The 23225-nt window shown below is 35.9% G+C and overlaps 1 protein-coding gene across 2 annotated transcripts; it reads left to right on the top strand.

Annotated features, from left to right (window-relative positions):
- Positions 1–58: 58 nt before the first annotated feature.
- On the top strand, positions 59–22444 carry LOC125681171 (NF-X1-type zinc finger protein NFXL1-like). Of its 2 annotated transcripts, XM_048921130.2 has the most exons (20): positions 90–165; positions 2631–2749; positions 3747–3849; positions 6193–6366; positions 7761–7879; positions 8345–8478; positions 8561–8739; positions 10925–11086; positions 11228–11328; positions 11538–11652; positions 12712–12827; positions 13039–13170; positions 13595–13685; positions 13774–13894; positions 14153–14312; positions 14549–14662; positions 16891–17022; positions 17182–17418; positions 19891–20085; positions 20377–22444. In XM_048921130.2, exons 3-20 carry the CDS (start codon positions 3750–3752, stop codon positions 20599–20601), a joined length of 2607 nt encoding a protein of 868 aa, XP_048777087.2. In that variant the 5' UTR covers positions 90–165; positions 2631–2749; positions 3747–3749; the 3' UTR covers positions 20602–22444. The 2 variants fall into 2 exon arrangements, with proteins under 2 accessions (XP_048777088.2, XP_048777087.2); XM_048921131.2 differs by lacking the exon at positions 2631–2749 and having other exon boundaries at positions 59–165.
- Positions 22445–23225: the final 781 nt, after the last annotated feature.

The following is a 23225-nucleotide window of genomic DNA, read 5'->3' as shown; positions in this document are numbered from 1 at the left end:
CCAAGTAAATAATTTTAAAACACCACACTTAGTTTAAAGGAATAAATAATAATAATTAAAAAAAAATAGTTTCATTATTTACGCTTGAATGATTTAATGGCTGCGCCCATGTCGGCAGCAGACGTATGAGGCTACAGACGAGAGAATCAAGGGCTGACGTGTCCAGTATGAGCAAATATTTCTAAATTTCTAAATTTATCTATTGCGTGACAAAAGTGATTTTCCAAAGAAAAATTTTCTCTCTATATTTCATACAGAACCCATCTTTCTTAAAAAGATATTTTAAGCAATTTCTCTTCAACAGTGTTTAATGTCCATGAAATAAACAACATTGATCACGGGGACTCGTCACTAGGCCCATGTGACAATTATTTGATATAGATATATTGTACCATCGCAATTTAATCTTTTGACCATTACAGAAAGATTTTAACAATGTATTCACATACTGTCATACGTCAGTTGACCAGGTTGTGAATTAACACTTCCCCTATAGCGAGATATTCTCGCTAAAGCGCGATTATCCCTCTCTAGCGAGAGTAAATATATCTCGTACAACCGAGAAAAACACCCGTGGAACACATTTCTTCGTGTTTCACATGAAAAGAAGAAAATGTCTGATACTTCTGCAAATATATTAATCAAAACAAAAACATTCACGATGTGTTTATGTATTGCTATTGGATTTCAGACTGCTTCCCTCTTACGCAGCAACTTTGATATGCAATGTCTTGACTATGTTGTCAATTTCATAGAAACAATTCGCATCATGTTGAGTATGTGTCACACTTATTCAGTGTTGCACAGGATTTGCCATTATTTTCAATAAAGACGCCAAAACATCTGTTTATGGTAATGTTTATTTCTCGCTAAAGAGGGATAATCGCGTTTTAGCGAGAATATCTCTCTATAGGGGAAATGTTCCCAACCCATTGACAGTTACTGTACATTTAACGTAAGGCCCTAGTTAACCAGGTCCAGTCCAAAGACTATTGCTACCTACATAGCTATTAATAGCTAACTAGGTATTTAAACCTACCTAAAGTAGCTACTTCTACTTACTTTTACCTGTTTTTAAAAATATAGATAAATGATTAAGGCGTATCTTTTAAACAGGTCAGTCGTTTTATGTATCATGTTATGCATGAGCACGGCAAAATTCGGAGTGTAAATTTGAATACTTGAAAGTGATTTTTTAAGGCCCATTTTGGGTCTGAATTTTGGCCCTTTCCCCTCCTAGAAATTGCCAATTTTTTCCCAATTTAGCTTGCATTTTTCCTAATAATAAAATTATGAAAGGAAAACGTTACTTGAAAAAAAAATAAACATTCGATGTGATATATATACATAAGACTTACTAAAGAGTTATGGGGATGATGATTTAGATCTAGTTAAAATCTTAGAAGGTTAAAGAAAATTTTAGATGTGTAAAATAAAGATATTATAATGTTTGATATGATTTTAAAACTTATTTATGATAAAATTGATTTTTCCCAAATTGACTGAAATGTTGACAATTTTTCCCAATTCGAAAGCCACAGGACCCTTGTAAAAGATATAGAAAAATCACTGCTTTACAATGGTGGAGAATGTAGAGGAAATGCACGAAAAATCACCCCAAAACCTCTCATGTAAAAATGCATGAATGTAAACTTTTAACATTAATACAGATTTGTAAGACATTCTAGACTTCTTATCACGTAGCTTTGATCCTAAGCTCCTAGAAAATGAATCTGGGTGTATTGATTGATTGATAGTATATTGTTTTACGTCCCGCTCGAGAATATTTCACTTCTATGGAGACATCACCACTGCAGGTGAAGGGCTGCAAAATTTAGGCCTATGCTCTGCACTTACGGCCTTTGAGCAGGGAGGGATCTTCATTGTGCCACACCTGCTGTGACACGGGATCTTGGTTTTTGCGGTCTCATCCGAAGGACTGCCCCATTTATTTGCCTGTTACGACAAGCAAGGGGGTACTGAGGACCAATTTTAACCCGAATCCCCACGGGATGGAACTGGGTGTAGTTATTGATGCAAATTTTAAAGGTTAGAAAGCAATAATTTTTTGTCCAATATTTTTGTGGTATTCATCAGCAGTGTAAGTGAATCAAGGAATTTGGTACACACCATATTGTGCTGTTTCTGCGTTTGGCCATGAAATGCAAGTAAAGGAAAAATTAGATGCAAATAGCTACCTAGAGTATGTTTAAATACCTAGGTAGCTATAAGTAGCTATATAGGTAGAAATAGTCTTTGGATTGGACCTGTTAATTTGTGGAATAACTTTATAACTATAGGGGTCTAGCTATCTTCTCATTTGTTATTTACGACTGTTAATGCTGATTTAATGGACGCTAACTGTGTTTTATGAGCGACACGTCAGCGGAGCTGGTAAAACGGATAATACTTTTAACCTCCTTACATGCATGGTTTTTAAATTTCATCAATTCACTAGTCCACTTGACCAGGGATTTTTTTTCTGATTTCAAAAACTCTGTATCAGGACATGCATTTTTTCTTAATCTGATTAAAATCAGCTCCTTGATCCACTCCTTCATTTTGATGTTATCACAATACAATTATATTTTCTAATCATTCATATTGTTTTATTCTGAATTTACATATAGATGCCAGTGAGTGCAGTTCTGAATTTTGATAGCCCTCAATACTTTGGTCATTTTTGGATGCTTTTGAAGGGCTATAGAACTATCAACACTTGGATAGTAGAGCTTAATTGTTGAACTGAGTAAGGATCTACTAAATTGAAATATATTAATGTGATCTGAAAAGTTGTTGTTTAGATTCACTCCGAGAATGGTATTCCATATTGAATGATTTTGTAGAAAGTTCATAGTTTGTATGACATAAATGTAAATCAATGCAACCAACAATTTTAAAGAAACGATTGAAAAAAATATGAGAGATGATTTCCTATAATATGGGTTTATGAACATAGAAGAGGGTTGTCTGTTGGGTAAACTTACAACATATTTCTACATAAGAGGAAAAATTGAAAAATATTTATCTTTAAAAAGTTTTGAACAAAGAAAAATTATATGCAAATTTAGAATAAGTGTTCATAATCTAAGAATTACAAACACAGAAGGACAGAAAACCACCCTTGAAAGAAATGACAGAATTTGTAGAATGTGTGACATGAAGTGGGTGGAAGATTAGATTCATTCACTGATTGAATGTCCCTTGAATAAATGTGATTGACATGAATATTTTGAGGATATTGCTAAAAATGATAAAAAATGAATTCATAGTTTAACAACGAAAGAAAAATTTCTGTGGATTATGTCCAATGAGGATAATATATTGCGTATGTCTTCTAAGCATTTATTGCAGTTAATTCCCATCTTCTATATAATCTGTTGTAGTCTGTAACAGTTTCTTTATATTATTATTATTATTCTTTATGTCAACATGTTGCTACTATCAGTTTTGACTTTCTTTTTTATGTTGTTCATTACTTGTATGCCCTCAAGGACCTCAAATTGGTTTCAATAAATTTATAATGTCATATTTTCATTTTCAAAAGAAAAATTTACAATACCAGTTAAAAAAAAATCATACATTGTGTGCATTTAACTTTTGCATCATAATATAATGATTATGATTGATGATTTAATGGGTATGCCTCTTTGATTATTCCTTGATAGATTTATCGCCTTTAAAACTTGCATAAAGCTATACTAAAGCAGGATATATTTAAGAATGACTTACTGTTTCACATTTAGAATATGGCACAAGTCCCATCATATCTGAAAGCTAAAGGTCGAGGAAGAGGAAAAGCAGGCAACTTCAACAGTAAGGAAAACAGCAGTAACTCTTTTGTGCCAGGTAAGTCTGCTTGCTTGTCTTCTTTTTAGCTCACCTGAGCTGAAAGCTCAAGTGAGCTTTTCTGATTGCCTGTTGTCTGTCCATCTGTCTGTAAACTTTTTACTTTTTCGACTTCTTCTCCAGAACCACTGGGCCAATTTCAACCAAAGTTGGCACAAAGCATCCTTGGATGAAGGGCTTTCAAGTGTGATCAAATGAACGGCCATGCCCCCTTTGAGGGAGATAATCACAAAAATTCAAAAATAGGGTGTGGTCATTTAAAAATCTTCTCAAGAACCACTGGGTCAGAAGAGCTGAAATTTACATGAAAGCTTCCTGACATAGTGCATATTTAAATTTGTTAAAATGATGACCTCTGGGGATAGGATGGGGCCACAATAGGTGATCAAAGTTTTACATACAAATATATAGGGAAAATCTTTAAAATTTTCTTCTCAAGAACCACTGGGCTAGGAAAGTAGAATTTCACAAAAATGCAAAAATAGGGTGGGGTCATTTAAAAATCTTCTTCTCAAGAACCACTGGGTCAGAAGAGTTGAAATTTACCTGAAAGCTTCCTGACATAGTTCTGATTCAAGTTTGTAAAAATCATGGTCCCCGGGGGTAGGATGGGGCCACAATAGGGGATCAAAGTATTAATTACAAATATATCGGCAAAATCATTAAAAATCTTCTGAAGAAGAATCACTGGGCCAAAGAAGTTTACATTTACATGAAAACTTCCTGACATAGTGCAGATTCAAGTTTGTAAAAATCATGGCTCATGGACCTCTTGTTTAAATAGCTGCCTCAAAAATTTAGTGTAAAAAGATTCAAACAGATTTTCCCTCTACACTTGTGTCAAGATCTATTAAAGCCATATTCGAACTGAATACCCACAGCTTCAATGAAGTTCACCTGTTTAGGTTGTCATACTGGGTTACCAGTCAATTTGAACCCAGTTGATTTTATATTAATTTATTCATGTTTTCATTACCACAGTTTTTAATCTTTATGTTATCTTACATACAAATGATTGATGTGAAATGAGAAAGATATACACCTTTAGATGTAAAATAAGTTCTTCAGTGTTCACATCTTTCAATACTTCCATTCTGTATCTACAAACAACTCTGTCTATGTTTTAAAATATTTTTCTGTGAAATATTTTGGATGAGAGGGTTTCAGTCTGGTTGAATAGGTAGTTTTTTTTAAATAGGTATAATTATTATATCCCCCGAACGAAATTCCGGGGGGTATATAGGAATCACTCTGTCCGTCCGTCTGTCTGTCTCCAGATTTGTGTCCGGGCCATAACTTCTTTGTTCTTTGACATAGGCATACCATATTTGGCACACAGGTGGATCACCATGAGACGATGTGTCAAGTACCTTCATGACCTCCATATGACCTTGACCCTTGACCTCAAGGTCAAAATTAAAGGTTTTTTACAATGGATTCGTGTCCGGGCCATAACTTCTTTGTTCTTTGACATAGGCATACCATATTTGACACATGAGTGTATCATCATGAGATGATGTGTCGGGTACCTTCATGACCTCCATATGACCTTGACCTCAAGATCAAAATTAAAGGTTTTTATAATGGATTCGTGTCAGGGCCATGACTTCTTTGTTCTTTGACATAGGCATACCATATTTGACACATGAGTGTATCACCATGAGACGATGTGTAGGGTACCTTCATGACCTACATATGACCTTGACCTCAAGGTCAAAATTAAAGGTTTTTATAATGGATTCGTGTCAGGGCCATGACTTCTTTGTTCTTTGACATAGGCATACCATATTTGACACATTAGTGTATCACCATGAGACGATGTGTCGGGTACCTTCATGACCTCTATATGACCTTGAACTTTGACCTCAAGGTCAAAATTGATTATAGGGTTTTGACATAGTCATACCATAAGACATGGGTGTATCAACATGAGACTATGTGTCATGTACATTCATGACCTCTTTATGACTTTGACCTTTGATCTCAAGGTCAAAATTATAGGTTTATACCATGGATTTGTGTTCGGACTATATCTTCTATTTTCTTCCACAAAGACATACCATATTTTGACACTCAGGAAAGAGGTAATTTATACCTATTAACAACAACCTTTGGGAGATTGGGGTAAGTGGGGGATATTCTTAGTGAGCATTGCTCACAGTGCCTCTTGTTACGTTGGAAATGGAAGGGTTTTTTGTATATAGGGGGTGGATCTGTATCTCCTAGTCTACTCAAGAAATTCCTAGAGAGCTGCAGTTCTGCAACTACAGTGCAAAGCGTTTCAACAATCCTTTTTTCTCATCTTTGTATTATTTTATATATGGAGTGTTTTCTATTTTGCAGGTAGAAATACAGATAAACACAAGAATGCAGAAGAAAAGTTTTTACAGGCCAGTACAGCTCACCAGCAAGCCATTCAACAACACCTACAGCAGGGAGAAGAAGAAGAGGAACAAGAAGAAGACATTGCTGATGACATAATTAACACTGTATTCAAATCCTATACATCAACATATGGTAAGCTACTATGTACCAGTAACAACATTATACTCTTCATTTTTTTTTTTACACATCATTATGGATGTGAAATTACTCTTGAAAACTAATCATTTTCACTGTATGCCATGTATCTTGGCACAGAGGTCATGTTTTTCCTGGGAATATTCCATTTGAAGATGTATTATAACTCACATGTGCTATGATAAAAAAGAGAAGCAAGTAATTAATTTTCATATCTATTACTTTGATTCATGTCATAGAACATGAAAGTGGCTTTCTGGTTATCTAGTGTTAATGAAGCTTCCTTTATATGTGTGCATCTTTATATGGGTTGTATTGTGGTATGGACTTTTGTGTCTGTCCTTCTGTTTGTCTGTACACCTACAGTAATTTTTTAAGACCCATTTCAGGTTGGAATATCGGCATTTTCCCCTCCCAAAAATTACCTATTTTTTCCCAATAATAAAAGCTGGCAAAAAATGTATTTGTTAAAAAATAAGTTCATTGTGAATAGTTTATGTACGACATGACAAAGACGCATCAATTCTAGATGATTTAGAAAGAATAGTTGAAAATTTTAAGAGCTTAAAGAAAAGAAAGTTAAATATGTAAAATAAAAGAAGAATGAGATCAGTTTGTGTTTGATTTCTTGTTTGATATGATATATTTAGCATATTTACAATAATGACTAGGTTTTCCCAATATGATCAAAATATTGACAATTTTCCCCAATTTGAAGGCCACAGGACCCTTTTGAAAAATGTTGTAAAATCACTGACCTATTAGCTTTGTGTTCACACTGTAGTGACTAGGACTATCAAACTAGGTCAGTTTATGTATCTTGGGGAGAATGTTTGTGGCAACCCAAAAGTAGGTCACTGGTCTCAGTTTGAAACTTATTATTATACATATTGAAATTGTGTCCGTATCATATCTTGCACCCTGTAAGGACTAGCTCCATCAAACATGGCCTGTTGATGGATCATAGGTGGAAGGTGTGTCATGATCCAAAAGTAGGTCTTGGTGACCTACTTTTGAAATTCTATAGTTATCCATAGTCAACTTGTTTCTGGGTCATACTGTGATGCCTAAGATCATAAAACTTGGGGTAATGGTGTGTCATGACCAACAGGTCAATGTGATCTCATTTTTGAATGGAATGGTTATGTATTGTGAAGTTGTGTATGGTTTGTATCTTGCACACTATGTAACCCAGGATTATCAAATCTTTTCATTTGATGCATCTTGGGATAATGGTTCCAATGTAGTTGAAGATATGACAGTGTCACAGCGTGTGACTTTGAGTATGCGAACATAGACATGCGTTATGTACATGTAGTTTCAGACGGGGGTATCATGTACCCTGGCAGTGCATGTTATCGTGGTCTTTAACAACACCTTGTTTTTCAAAGGTAACGAAGGAGACTCTAATGGAGTGCAAGGAACAGCTCAAGAGGATTTGGTACATTCGTATCGGTCCAGCTCCTCTGCCTGCCTCATTTGTATTGATGCAATTAAAAAGAATGATCCTGTAAGTATATCATTTCTGTCATCAGTCAGAGTGCTCTATTGTGGAATATTTTTGCATTGGTAATTTTCAAATATTTTTTAAAACCGAATTGTTTGTGTGGAGGCTAGTTTTGCAAAAATAAGTACCTACCTAGCAAGTACCAGTAAAGAATATACAGATTATGTTCCTGTGGAGTTTAGATTCGTCTCAAATCACAAAATTACAAAGATGACTCCATGTAAATATATAATATAAATATAAAATGGAAATATATAATTTTTCAATGTATTAAAGTGAAAATTTCATGTGGCAAATATTTTACAGAATACATTATGTAGCTGGAAGAAATTTCAGGTTTATATGTTTAATGAAGAGCAACTTATTATTGGAAAAAGCAAATGTTTTAAATTTTTGGGAATGTACTTCTATTCAGGCTACCTTTTATGTTTTAAGGTGATATTGATGATGAAGAACTGTTTTCTCTAGATTTGGAACTGTGGAGGGTGTTATGCTATGTTCCACATGCAGTGCATACAGAAGTGGGTGCGGGAAGGGATATACCAACATACCTACAAGTCTCCTGATGGAGAGACTCCCAGTAAAGATATTCCTTGGCACTGGTAAGACTCTTGTACAGTCATTACTCCGTCATGTCTGTATCTTTGATTTTGTAGTTACTTCCCATTTGCAAATTAATTACAGTCCAAAATGTAGAGCAGAGTACCAACAGAAAGATTGTCCTGCGAAGTACTTCTGTTTTTGTGGAAAGGAAATGAACCCTAAGTTTGACCCATGGCTAGTACCTCACTCCTGTGGACAGACATGTGGCCAGAATCTGAAACCTGAATGTGGACACTCCTGCCTGCTGCTGTGTCATCCAGGTAAGCAGCTCAGCTCTTATAGATAGATCCATATAGGTATCTTACCTATTATAAATAGATCCAGGTAAATATATCAGCTGTGATAGATTCAGGTAATTATATCAACTGACATCAGTAGATCCAGGTGATTATCTCAGCTGTAATAGATAGATCCAGGTAATTATCTGGACTGTTGTCAATAAATACAGGTAAGTATCTCACCTTTTATCAATTAATCCAGGTGAGTATCTCAACTGCTATCAATAGATACAGATACATGTAATTAGATGAGATGTGGTATAAATAGATCCAGGTAAAACTGTACACATATTATTCTATTTAGTGATGTATTTTTTCCAGCACTTTGAGAGACTTTCTGCTAAATCAAGTTCATTGCAAATTGTTGATTGTTATGGGTTAACTTAGTATCATGGATAGTTGCAAAAAGCATTTAAAAATCATATCCAAGCTAAACAATCAAAACACTTGATTTCCATTAAATATTGTACACAACAAATATAATACATTAACAGTAGATCATCTTTGATAGATATATTCCATATCTATGGCTCAGGGCTCAGGAATCCCATGGGGATCCGGGTTAGAATAGGTCCTCAGTACCCCTTTTTAGCTCACCTGAACCGAAGGTTCAAGTGAGCTTTTCTGATCACATTTTATCCGGCGTCTGTCTGTCTGTAAACTTTTCACATTTTCATCTTCTTCTCATGAACCACTGGGCCAATTTCAACCGAACATGGCCAAAAGCATCCTTGGGTGAAGGGCTTTCAAGTTTGTTCAAATGAAGGGCCATGTCCCTTTCAAATGGGAGATAATCACAAAAATGCAAAAATAGGGTGGGGTCATTTAAAAATCTTCTTCTCAAGAACCACTGGGCCAGAAGAGCTGAAATTTACCTGAAAGCTTCCTGACATATTGCAGATTTAAGTTTGTTCAAATCATGGCCCCCGGTGGTAGGATGCCCGGGGCCACAAGGGGGGATCAAAGTTTTACATACAAATATATAGGGAAAAACTTTAAAAATCTTCTTCTCAAGAACCACTAAGCCAGAAAAGCTGAGATTTTCATGAAAGCTTCCTGACATAATGCAGATTCAAGTTTGTTCAAATCATGGGCCCCTGGGGTTGGATGGGGCCACAATAGGGGATCAAAGTTTTTGGAAAAATCTTTAAAAATCTTCTTCTCAAGAACCACTGAGCCAGAAAAGCTGATTTTTACATGAAAACTTTCTGACATAGTGCAGATTCAAGTTTGTTCAAATCATGGCCCCCGGGGGGTAGGATGGGGCCACAAGTGGGGGGGTTGGGTTCAAAGTTTTACATACAAATATAGGAAAAAGCTTTAAAAATCTTCTTCTCAAGAACCATTGGGCCAAAGAAGTTGACATTTACATGAAAGCTTTCTGACATAGTGTAGATTCAAGTTTGCAAAGGGTAGTTTGGGCCATAATAGGGACTAAGGTTTTACATGCAAATATATATGGAAAGTCTTCAGATATGGGCCAAGGTGACTCAGGTGAGCGATGTGGCCCATGGGCCTCTTGTTTGTCGTAAGAGGCAACTAAATGGGGTGGTCCTTCCGATGAGACCATAAAAACCAAGGCCCCATGTCACAGCAGGTATGGCACGATAAAGATCCCTTTCTGCTCAAAGACTGTAAGCGCTGAGCATAGGCCCAAATTTTGCAGCCCTTCACCGTCCCGTCTCCATATGAGTGAAAAATTCTCAAGCGGGACGTTAAACAATATTCAATCAATCAATCAATCTATGTCTCAGGTAGTTAAAGGCCAGAGTGAGCTAATGCCACACTCAAGTGCATTACTATTTATGAGGTACATACAGTAGGTACATAGCATTCATTGAGAAAATATTTATTTAAATTGTATTTAAGCACCACAAGTTGATGAAATATTTTGTCATGGAGTCTGTATCTTTCTGGATGAAAAGTTTTTCCAATATTGAAAAGACACTCAACTGGTGCTGAAGAGGATTGAATAGCTATTTTCTGCCATAGCAGATAGCATTAAAAGTGCATAGTTAGCATTTAGCTTTTGCTGTCCCTTTAACTTTAGTTTGTGTATGAATAAGGTGACCCAGAAAGCATTGTGGCCCATTGACCTCATAATTTTGTAACTTATATTGTGCCCTGTTGCTATGTCCTGACTTTGTTGGATTTTGATATTTCATAGGAGCCTGTCCTCCGTGCCCTAAAACAGTAAGTGTTAGCTGCCACTGCGGGAAACAGAAGCCAAAGGTTGTCAGATGTAGTGCTAAAGTGTGGTCCTGTGGAAAATCTTGTGGTAGAAAGCTAGCATGTGGACAGCACAACTGTCAACTTCCTTGTCATGCAGGTTAGAGTTCATCATCAAATTTTAAGGAAGTCTGTGTGGAGAAAAATGATGAAGACAAAATAAAGACTATTGGGGTCTATCAGTGTAACAGAAATGATAGTACTGTATGCATTGTGACTAGATACTGGGTTTTTTTATCAGGTGAATGTGCTCCCTGTCCCAAAACAAGCAAACAGTCCTGTTACTGTGGAAAGGAAGTCACTACACGGCCATGTGCCAGCCCCGAGTGGAAGTGTGATAAGGTAGATCATTCTCAGTGAAAGACACGAAATATTCCAATTAACATATACCAGAAATTACTTTGTTTGCACTTCTGATATGAGAGGTCTTGGAGAATTTTAAGTTTTCTCAGCTAGTGTTTAACATTCTAATTGTAATAATGGAAAGTCAGGTGAAGTTTATTATAAATGGCTGTAAAAAAATTATTATTAAAATCTTCCTTCCATTGCAGCCTTGTGGTAAAACCCTTTCCTGTAGGAGCCATGTCTGTGAAAATATTTGTCACAAGGAGAGTTGTGGGCCTTGTCCAAGATCTGGGGTCCGGTATTGTCCCTGTGGGAAATCAGGTACTACAGGAGTTGTTTATAGCATTCAGAAAGCTAGTGTGGATATGTTTTACCATGGGTAATGTTTTCCTATGAAGTTAGTGTAGATAATGTTTTACCATGAAGTTAGTGTGGATAGTGTTTTACTATGAAGTTAGTGTGGATTGTGTTTTACTATGAAGTTTGTGTTGATAATGTTTTACTATGAAGTTAGTGTGGATAATGTTTTACTATGAAGTTAGTGTTGATGATGTTTTACTATGAAGTTAGTGTTGATGATGTTTTACTATGAAGTTGATATTGATAATGTTTTACTATGAAGTTAGTGTGGATAATGTTTTACTATGAAGTTTGTGTGGATAGTGTTTTGCTATGAAGCTAGTGTAGATAATGTTTTACTATGAAGTTAGTGTGGGTATTGTTTTACTAAGAAGTTAGTGTGGATAATGTTTTCCTAATTAGTTAATGTGGATAGTGTTTTCCATAGAAGTTGATATTGATAATGTTTTACTATGAAGTTAGTGTTGATATGTTTTACTATGAAGTTGATATTGATAATGTTTTACTATGAAGTTAGTGTGGATAATGTTTTACTATGAAGTTTATGTGGATAGTGTTTTGCTATGAAGCTAGTGTAGATAATGTTTTACTATGAAGTTAGTGTGGGTATTGTTTTACTAAGAAGTTAGTGTGGATAATGTTTTCCTAATTAGTTAATGTGGATAGTGTTTTCCATAGAAGTTGATATTGATAATGTTTTACTATGAAGTTAGTGTTGATATGTTTTACTATGAAGTTTGTGTGGATAATGTTTTACTAAGTTGATGTAGTTAGTGTTTTACTATGAAGTTAGTGTGGTTAGTGTTTTCTTAAAAAAGTTAGTGTGGATATGTTTTACTATGAAGTTAGTGTGGATACTATTTCCTAAGAAGTTAAAGTGAATAATGTTTTACCAAGAAATGAATGTGGGTACTATTTCCTAAGAAGTTGGTTTGGATACTGATTTCCTAAGAAATGGATTATTAGCACAGAAGTAAAGTGCACTTTGGTGATGGATTAATAATTAACTTGGGATTTCAGAATATAACTTGCCCTGTACAGAGGATGTCCCAACCTGTGGTGACACATGCAGTAAATTGTTGGATTGTGGGATACATACCTGTTCACAGCGCTGTCACACTGGCAACTGTGGATCGGTGAGTCCATCATTGCCCAAAACTTTCTTTTCACAATGCCTAGATTATCTTCTTGTGATATTACATAGGATATTTATATTTTTATGTACATGTAATCTACATGTTAAAACTGTTTTTTACAAAATTCAAAAAGTATATTGATTAATCATTTATTTGCTTTCAGAAGTTCTATGTGTTTATATCAAAAGTAGATTTTTTTCTGTTGATGTAGTGCTTGCAGTTAGTAACTAAGAAATGTCGGTGTGGACAGAAACAGAAGGAGGTTCTGTGTTCTAAACAGTATCTGTGTGAAATTAAGTGCACGGGGATGAGGGACTGCAACAAGCACCAGTGTAAGAGAAAGGTGGGTGTAAATACTACTTAGATATCATCAATGGAAAGATTAGGAAAATGTTGAATATAAGCAATATTAAAAGTGATTTAGGAAAGTAGTAAACTAGAAATGAACATGTATTAAATGTGGAAAAGGAGGAGAGGAAGGAAAGTGTCTCAGTATACCGTAGAAGAAGTTTTAGCGAAGATTTAAAGTATTTGCATTATTAGCAAGGGTGTTGAAATCTTGTTTGTAATTATAAATTCGCTAGAATTAGCTCTCGCTAAATATATATATATACCCATTTTTATGGGAAAATTGCTGAATCTGTTTTACGCTAGATATCCAATTTACGGTATATGCAAAATACATGTATATACAGGCCTAACTCTTACACTACTTTATAAGATTGTATAAAACTTTTACATATGGTTCTTTCTGTGTTACTAAACAGTGTTGTGATGGAAACTGTCCAAGCTGTGAGCAAGTTTGTGGAAAATTATTGAGCTGCAAAAATCACAAGTGTGCCGGTGGTTGTCACAGAGGTAATACGGAATTGTAGCATTTTATAATTAATCAAAACGTACATTGTCTGAAATTATCAAAATGTATCAAGATTTGTTTGCTTTACAGGACCTTGTTACCCATGCCCGTTAACTGTACAAATTACTTGCTTTTGTAAAGCAACTCGCATCACAGTGCCATGTGGGAAGGAAAAAGTCACTCGCCCACCCAGATGTAACTATCCATGCAGGTAGGGGTGTAAATGGTGGATGAAAGCCGCACTTGATTTTATATAAACTCTCAGTTTGAACTACTTTGACCATCACACTACTAGTATAGTGAAGTACATTTATTTTTGGAGGGGTGATGGTGGGTTATTGTGTTCACAGAAAAGGCTGTTTACAAGCAACCTAAATCAAACTGAAACCCTACAAGATACACATGCATGTTAAATATCATTTGGGTCATCTTTTAAAATTTGTAGGAGTGATTATGGTTTTATTTGTAGAAAGCCCCCAGTCTGTCATCACTCTAGTCAGATCCCCCACCGATGTCACTTTGGAGATTGCCCCCCTTGTCAACTTGTCTGTGGGAAACAGCTTGAAGGGTGTACTCATTGCTGTCCCGCCCGGTGTCACTCGGCAGTCAAAATGATCTTCAGGGAAAATGTACATACACATTATTACTAACTCTCTAAAACGTAGAACTGTGACTGTGAATCAGTTTAAAATTTAAACTTTATTTGTAATTTTAACAATTACCAAACAAGACCTTTAACTCATAATAATGTCTTTCTTTGGCCTTGATTCATCAAATTTCACTTAGAGACTGCATCATTTAGTAAATTTTATCTTCTTATGTACAAATTGTTTAAAGCAATTAGTTTGGTAATATTTTTCATTAGACTGTGAGAGCAGGCCCATGGGAAGCAAGACCAATGACAAAGGAAGAAATTGTGTGTAGGCCTTGTCCTCCATGTCAATATCCCATCCCTGTACAATGTCTAGGACTGCATGAGGTGAAATTTTACTCAAAACGTTTGAAATATTGTCAGATATTATATTTTCGTACTGTGGACTTTGTTTACAACAAGATAGGATATTAACAAGTCACTGTAATGTTGGTTACGAAATAACGAAATTCAGCTTATGAGATGGTATTCATTCCCCTGGAAGGAGTCAATGACAACTCATCAAAAGACAACTCATGGAAAAAATTCATAGATACGACAACCCATCATCTGGACAGTTCTCCTTTTAGAGAGGAAATAAATTTGTAAATGTCAGGGTGCGATACACCAACAGCACATGAGAAGCGTCTATGCCACCCTTTTAAAAAATTTGTTGTGCGGGGGTCATTGGCTAAAATGTGTTCATATATGTAGCAGCACTCACTGGAGTAATGGAGTTTCTTCCATTTTAATGTTAGTTTACCATGTTTGGAACTAGTTTTGAAATGATCGATGAAGATTCTCTTAAAGAATCTATGTAGTGTTGAAAATCCTCATCACTACATAGAACACTTTGGAGCTGTTGAAATGCATCACACACTTGTCAGACGGTATAAAAGCAAGTGCTATACACATTTGAATTTTCAATTCGAATTCTCTGTCATTAATATACTGATTTCACAAACGAGATCAATAAGTATGTTCCAGTTTGCCTGGCTAAGATGGAAATAGCAACATTCCACTGATACGCTGGGAAATGACATTGTGAACTGCTATCTCGAAACCGTCATCCATGAGTTGTCTATCTTTGACTTGTCAGTGAGTTTTACTTTTTATTAGTTGACGTTCGGTGAGTTGTACCCTTCGGTGAGTTGCCGTTCGATGAGTTGTCCAGTAATATCCTGGAAGAATCAATATCGGATATAATGTTATAAGTTCTCAGCATGTTTGATGAACCTACATTCTTAGGTAGGTTGTAGTCATGTCCTGTGTCTCTGTAGAAAACAAAATATAACTGATTTCGGGAATTGATTTGTAAAATCAAAAGCATGAGAGGAAGCTTTGTGATGCAATTGAAATTCACCACTCTCATTTTTTCTTTACGTTAAGTGGAGAGTGAGGTTGCATGTCTCTTGGCAGTTTCTGGCATTAATCTCCTGACCCTGGTGAACGGGAATTATCTGTTCCAAAGACAGTGTCAGGCGGGAGATATGTTTTTATAAAGGACTTGGCCATGGCCAGAAGAAAGAAGAATAAGACTATTTAAGATATCAAAGCTGAAATAATTAATAAATTGATAGGTCAATAAAAGAGAACATATACCCAAATTGTGAAATTACAGGGAATATTGAAATATTCCTCAAACATGAAGAACTTGAAGGAGGATGCGATTTAGAATACAAACAAACAAAAGATTTACCTTACTGAAGCATCATAGAAAACATGGGTTTCATTCAGTGATGTAACATTACACGAGCCGGGGAGGGGATTGTTCACTGTGTTATGTATAGCATGGAACATGTGTACCTGTACTGATCAAGACCTTTGATTTATACAAATGTGTTGATCAAGATTTGTAATACATGACGCATTATATGCTTTGATAGATTTATCAAGCAAGTGAAAATATATTTCACAATGAAACAGCAAAGTTGCAAGTACTTGATATACCATCATTTCACAAATGGTATCGTTGTATCAGAGTTAGTATTGAGTTTTCATTGTTAATGTTTTGTGTACTTAAAAGTAAAAAAAGGATATACGCCTTGTTTAGCATCGAGAGAGAAAGCCAAACAAAAGTATTTTATTGTGCACGTTTTGTTGTGTTGATATTCTATTTCATGGAAGGCCCTCAACTTAACGGTGCTACGATGTAAAATTTTTAAAAAGTAGTGCCGTTTGGATTGTCAAGGGGGCTTGTCCCCATATCAAGTTACATTATACAATATAAACTAGATTTTTTCAGTGTGCTCAGCCAATCAAATTGCATGTTACAAGTAAAATTAAATTATTGAAATATGGATATAACAAGATTTTATTTCATGTCCAGGGTATGTTTTGTTGTAAATGAAGTCCACAGTAATTGTAAGTCTTCTTAGTGTACAACACTTTACACTAACATACAAGAAAAGATTCACACAGTAATTTAAAGCATCAAATCCTTGCAGTATTGCTATTTATTTATTTTATTTCTGTATAATCAGGGCAATTGAAACAAAAATACTATTACATACCTTCCTTCTACATAAAAATAGAAAACTGCAATAATGATGAAGTATGGATTTATTTCTCAATAGATTTCTAATTTCCCTTGTTCGGAAGTTCGGGACTATTCATGTGGCAGGCAATGCGGACGTAAGCTGGACTGTGGTAACCACACCTGTTCCAAGGAATGTCATTTGGTTACAAATGCCCCCGACAATATACAGGTAAATCATGCTGAATATTACAGGTTGTAAGCAAATGTTACTTTACATGTACCTTTTTCTTGTACATGTACGTAAAACATGTTTTTAATTGTAACACTTTTCACCAAGTCATCTGTCTACTATATATTATCATTTTACGAATATTCATTCTGGTGTCAGCAAGGAAATAACTGTGAGGAATGCGAGTCAGGCTGTCAGATCCCCCGGCCAGAGGGCTGCACCCACACCTGCCCAACCATGAAGTGTCATCCTGGCCCCTGTCCACCCTGTAATCAGATGTTACGTATGAGATGTCACTGCCAGATAAGTGTTCAGCATGTCAGCTGTAATGAGTGGATTACAAATCAGGAGAGCCGAGAGAGCTTGCAATCTTGTGGAGGGGAGTGTCCCAAGCTGGTAATTAATTATTTATTTGTTTACTTTCTGTCCTTTCAGTAATACTGAATGTGACACTGAATGTTGTGCACTGTCAGTAATACTGAATGTCATGCACTGTCAGTAATACTGAATGTCATGCACTGTCAGTAATACTGAATGTCACGCACTGTCAGTAATACTGAATGTCACGCACTGTCAGTAATACTGAATGTGACACTGAATGTCACGCACTGTCAGTAATACTGAATGTCATGCACTGTCAGTAATACTGAATGTCACACACTGTCAGTAATACGGAATGTCACGCACTGTCAGTAATACGGAATGTCACGCACTGTCAGTAATACTGAATGTGACACTGAATGTCACGCACTGTCAGTAATACTGAATGTCATACACTGTCAGTAATACTGAATGTCACGCACTGTCAGTAATACGGAATGTCACACACTGTCAGTAATACTAAATGTCACGCACTGTCAGTAATACTGAATGTCAAACACTGTCAGTAATACTGAATGTCACGCACTGTCAGTAATACTGAATGTCACGCACTGTCAGTAATACTGAATGTCATGCACTGTCAGTAATACTGAATGTCATGCACTGTCAGTAATACTAAATGTCATGCACTGTCAGTAATACTAAATGTCATGCACTGTCAGTAATACTGAATGTCAAACACTGTCAGTAATACTGAATGTCACGCACTGTCAGTAATACTGAATGTGACACTGAATGTTGTGCACTGTCAGTAATACTGAATGTCATGCACTGTCACATGCACTGTCAGTAATACTGAATGTCACGCACTGTCAGTAATACTGAATGTCACGCACTGTCAGTAATACTGAATGTCAAACACTGTCAGTAATACTGAATGTCACGCACTGTCAGTAATACTGAATGTCACGCACTGTCAGTAATACTGAATGTCAAACACTGTCAGTAATACTGAATGTCACGCACTGTCAGTAATACTGAATGTCAAACACTGTCAGTAATACTGAATGTCACACACTGTCAGTAATACTAAATGTCATGCACTGTCAGTAATACTGAATGTCATGCACTGTCAGTAATACTGAATGTCATGCACTGTCAGTAATACTAAATGTCATGCACTGTCAGTAATACTGAATGTCAAACACTGTCAGTAATACTGAATGTCATGCACTGTCAGTAATACTGAATGTCACACACTGTCAGTAATACTGAATGTCACGCACTGTCAGTAATACTGAATGTCACACACTGTCAGTAATACTGAATGTCATGCACTGTCAGTAATACTGAATGTCACACACTGTCAGTAATACTGAATGTCAAACACTGTCAGTAATACTGAATGTCACACACTGTCAGTAATACTGAATGTCATGCACTGTCAGTAATACTGAATGTCACACACTGTCAGTAATACTAAATGTCATGCACTGTCAGTAATACTGAATGTCATGCACTGTCAGTAATACTGAATGTCATGCACTGTCAGTAATACTAAATGTCATGCACTGTCAGTAATACTGAATGTCAAACACTGTCAGTAATACTGAATGTCACACACTGTCAGTAATACTGAATGTCATGCACTGTCAGTAATACTGAATGTCACACACTGTCAGTAATACTGAATGTCACGCACTGTCAGTAATACTGAATGTCACACACTGTCAGTAATACTGAATGTCATGCACTGTCAGTAATACTGAATGTCACACACTGTCAGTAATACTGAATGTCAAACACTGTCAGTAATACTGAATGTCACACACTGTCAGTAATACTGAATGTCATGCACTGTCAGTAATACTGAATGTCACACACTGTCAGTAATACTGAATGTCATGCACTGTCAGTAATACTGAATGTCACACACTGTCAGTAATACTAAATGTCATGCACTGTCAGTAATACTGAATGTCACACACTGTCAGTAATACTGAATGTCACGCACTGTCAGTAATACTGAATGTCACGCACTGTCAGTAATACTGAATGTCATGCACTGTCAGTAATACTGAATGTCACACACTGTCAGTAATACTGAATGTCATGCACTGTCAGTAATACTGAATGTCACGCACTGTCAGTAATACTGAATGTCAAACACTGTCAGTAATACTGAATGTCATGCACTGTCAGTAATACTAAATGTCACACACTGTCAGTAATACTGAATGTGACACTGAATGTTGTGCACTGTCAGTAATACTGAATATCATGCCAGTGCACATCTTGAGTAAATATTAAAGTTAAAAATGTTGATTTGAAAACTTTCAATAAATTTGCATTTAATTGAGGAATCTGCCTTACATGCAGCCATTATACTGCCTAGCATAACATTGCATTTGTCCTGACTGGAATTAAAAGAGTTTCAATCAAACAGAAAGTCTGTCAGTCTTAGTGTACTGTAGAATGAAACAAGCGGGGTAGGACTCCACACATTATATAGCAAGTATAGTTTTAGTATTGAACTGTTTGCTGTAGATGCCCTGTGGTCACCTATGTGGAGCAGTGTGTCACAAGGGGGAGTGTCCCAATATAGGAAAGTGTGAGAAGAAGGTGGTAGTTCGTTGTAAATGTCGCCGCAAGAAAAAGGATTTCCTGTGTAAAGAAGTCAAGGATGGAAAGAAACTGGAGTGTGATGATATATGTCAACAAGAGAAGGAGCGCAAGAAAAAGGTATTTACCAGATACTGCAGACTACACGCATTGTTCTTGTGTATTTACCAGATACTGCAGACTACACGCATTGTTTTCGTTTGTTTTCATATTTTTCCAAAGTTGCATTGCTTAGAAATTTGTTTACGTTAAGTCACAGAAGAATGAGTGACTGAGCATATGATATCACAGGAGTTTATGCACATGACCATAATGAGGATTCAGTAAGCTGTAATTTAAAAAAGTACATGCATGTATATACTGAGGAATGTAGGTTTGCGTGCTAACCACAATGAATACTTACCATTTTAGACAGAGGAAGAAAAAGAGAAACAAAAGAAGGAAGAGGAAATGAAAAAACAACAAGCAGAATTACAAGAATATGAAAGAAAGATGAAGGGACGAAAGAGGCGTCCCCATAAGGAGGAGAAGGAAGAGGAGAAGCCCTCATTTCTACAAAAAAACAAGAAGCTGCTCTTCATCTCCGTCACTGTTGCTATACTGGCCGTGTTTGCTTTCTCTCTACTCAGTCAATAAGATTAGTTTAGTGCTCTAATACTTACTAAGACAAGACTTATAAAAAAGAATTTCCATGAATAGCCCAGAACAATGTCTGCAGTGTATCAACATGAGGAGGAAAAGAATTTTATATTGGTAATAAGTTTACTTACATGTACCACTATACATGCTTATCAAAAGGAAAAAATTTAATAATATCAAATTTGTGAAAACAGCTATACATGTCGTCTTATAAAAATAGGTTGAAAAGAATCTTAAATCCTAGGTTTAATTTTTTGGTACATGTACATCTTTTTTATTTCGTATGTGTTATCCATTTATACTGACCTATCTGGACTGCTTGCAATCTCTTGGGTGTGTTTTACCATTGAAATTAGTAATTCATTTGTTAATGGAATGGTAATAACACCTTGGTGGCACTTCAAGGTGATCAAGTGTGGTAATCCTGTCACAACAGAGGGAGAAACCGGGTTAATGGTACGCATGTGAAAGTTGAAACAAGAAAATCAAGAATTAATGTAATTTCTAAACGAATGCAAAACTCATCAATTTGATTAAATATGTTTATCGTATTATTGATCCATACAAATAACGAAATGTTTTCAATGAAGTACAAGCTAATGCTGGTGATGGTGTACGATAATGTACTCAGAAAAATTTTGATACCAACTTCCTGGAGGGAGAGGGGGGTGTGCACAATTGAGTTTAGTGCACATACGTGCTGAAATTAATAGTGCTTCAATTTTCTCATTTAACAGTATATATAATGATGATATAATTTTACTGGTAAAATTCTCCCAATAAAGCTTTATAAATAGTGAGTATGATTATCATGAATACCTGCTTATTACAAAGCAGTATACATTTCCCACAAGAAAAGCAGAGTAATGGAAAACCTAACCAGAGATTACAAATTCATGACTTCCTTAGTGTTCCCAATGCCTTGTCTGAATGCACTTTCTATAACATTCGAATTCATAGCTATCTGTAACAATGGTGCTTTATGGTTTTCTGCGATTTGCATGTTAAGCATTGCTCAATTGTAACGAGCATTTGTTACTGTACTGTGTGTAAGTGTACTAAATAGCTGTGTTGTGAATGCTTTCTATTAATGTTTAATTATCTCATACTGGAAATACTTATTTGTTTCATTGAAAGACCACATTTACTACTTCAGAAATATGTCTCATGTGTATTGTTTACATTTGGTCGTGATTGTTCTAATTGCAATTGTACTCAATTAATGAATTGAAGGTGTAAATCAATAGGCAGTTCAAATTTGTCATGTCAACAAACTATAAGGGAATATTGATTTTCTTTATTGGAGCCTCTTCTTTAAAAGTGTATGCTCTTTACTTTGCATATTGTTCTCTCTCTCTCTCCTCTCTCTTGCACACTCTCTATCTATCTCTTGATTGAAAAGTTTGGACAAGCATCATGTTATTTGTTAGATGATGCAGTCTTTACTAATGTATTATTGTAAAATGATATGACATTTTGCTGATTTTCATTTTGAAAATGATGAGCATTCCAACTGTTACCTTGTTAATATTAAAGGTGTATGTGATATAAATGATGTCTGTATTTGATGTTCTGCCAAGATGACTTGCAATATTTCATGGATTTTGTTTTGTGTTAACAGGACTTGGTTTAATATGTATGCATAGATGATTTGAAATTAAATACTAGTGATAATATTGATATGAATTTTGAATGATTCATATTTGTTTGATATGTGTTAGAATTAGTTTTTCAACACATTGTAAAAAAAATTTTGAGTGTCAGAGAATTTTTTTGACCTGATGTTTGAATATAATTTTGTGTGTGATTTTGCTGTATAAATCTGGATGGTGCTACTGCAGCTGATTAGTCTTTAATTACACTACCCAATAGGTGAGCAGCTTCACTTTTCTGTAATAGGTGAGCAGCTTCACTTTCCTGTAATAGGTGAGCAGCTTCACTCCCTGTAATAGGTGAGCAGCTTCACTTTTCTGTAATAGGTGAACAGCTTCACTTTTCTGTAATAGGTGAGCAGCTTCACTTTTCTGTAACAGGTGAGCAGCTTCACTTCCCTGTAATAGGTGAGCAGCTTCACTTTTCTGTAACAGGTGAGCAGCTTTACTTCCCTGTAATAGGTGAGCAGCTACACTTCCCTGTAATAGGTGAGCAGCTTCACTCCCTGTAAGAGGTGAACAGCTTCACTTTTCTGTAATAGGTGAGCAGCTTCACTCCCTGTAAGAGGTGAACAGCTTCACTTTTCTGTAATAGGTGAGCAGCTTTACTTCCCTGTAATAGGTGAGCAGCTTCACTTTTCTGTAACAGGTGAGCAGCTTTACTTCCCTGTAATAGGTGAGCAGCTTCACTTCCCTGTAACAGGTGAGCAGCTTCACTTTTCTGTAATAGGTGAGCAGCTTCACTTCCCTGTAATAGGTGAGCAGCTTCACTTCCCTGTAATAGGTGAGCAGCTTCACTTTCCTGTAATAGGTGAGCAGCTTCACTCCCTGTAATAGGTGAGCAGCTTCGCTCCCTGTAATAGGTGAGCAGCTTCACCTCCCTGTAATAGGTGAGCAGCTACACTTTCCTGTAACAGGTGAGCAGCTTCACTTCCCTGTAATAGGTTAGCAGCTTCACTTCCCTGTAAT

The sequence above is a fragment of the Ostrea edulis genome, chromosome 2 (genome assembly GCF_947568905.1).
Source record: "Ostrea edulis chromosome 2, xbOstEdul1.1, whole genome shotgun sequence".
Lineage (NCBI taxonomy): Eukaryota > Metazoa > Mollusca > Bivalvia > Ostreida > Ostreidae > Ostrea > Ostrea edulis.
The sequence above is the reverse complement of the archived record's forward strand: the minus strand, read 5'-3'. Positions and strand labels throughout refer to the sequence as shown.

What these genes read in the sequence shown, in the direction of transcription:
- LOC125681171 (XM_048921131.2), top strand. Translation starts at nt 3,750, where the DNA reads ATGGCACAAGTCCCATCATATCTGAAAGCTAAAGGTCGAGGAAGAGGA. An exon ending in CAATTAAAAAGAATGATCCT is followed by an intron (nt 7,880 to 8,344) that starts GTAAGTATATCA and finishes TGTTTTCTCTAG; the next exon opens with ATTTGGAACTGTGGAGGGTG. An exon ending in AATGTCTAGGACTGCATGAG is followed by an intron (nt 14,663 to 16,890) that starts GTGAAATTTTAC and finishes ATTTCTCAATAG; the next exon opens with ATTTCTAATTTCCCTTGTTC.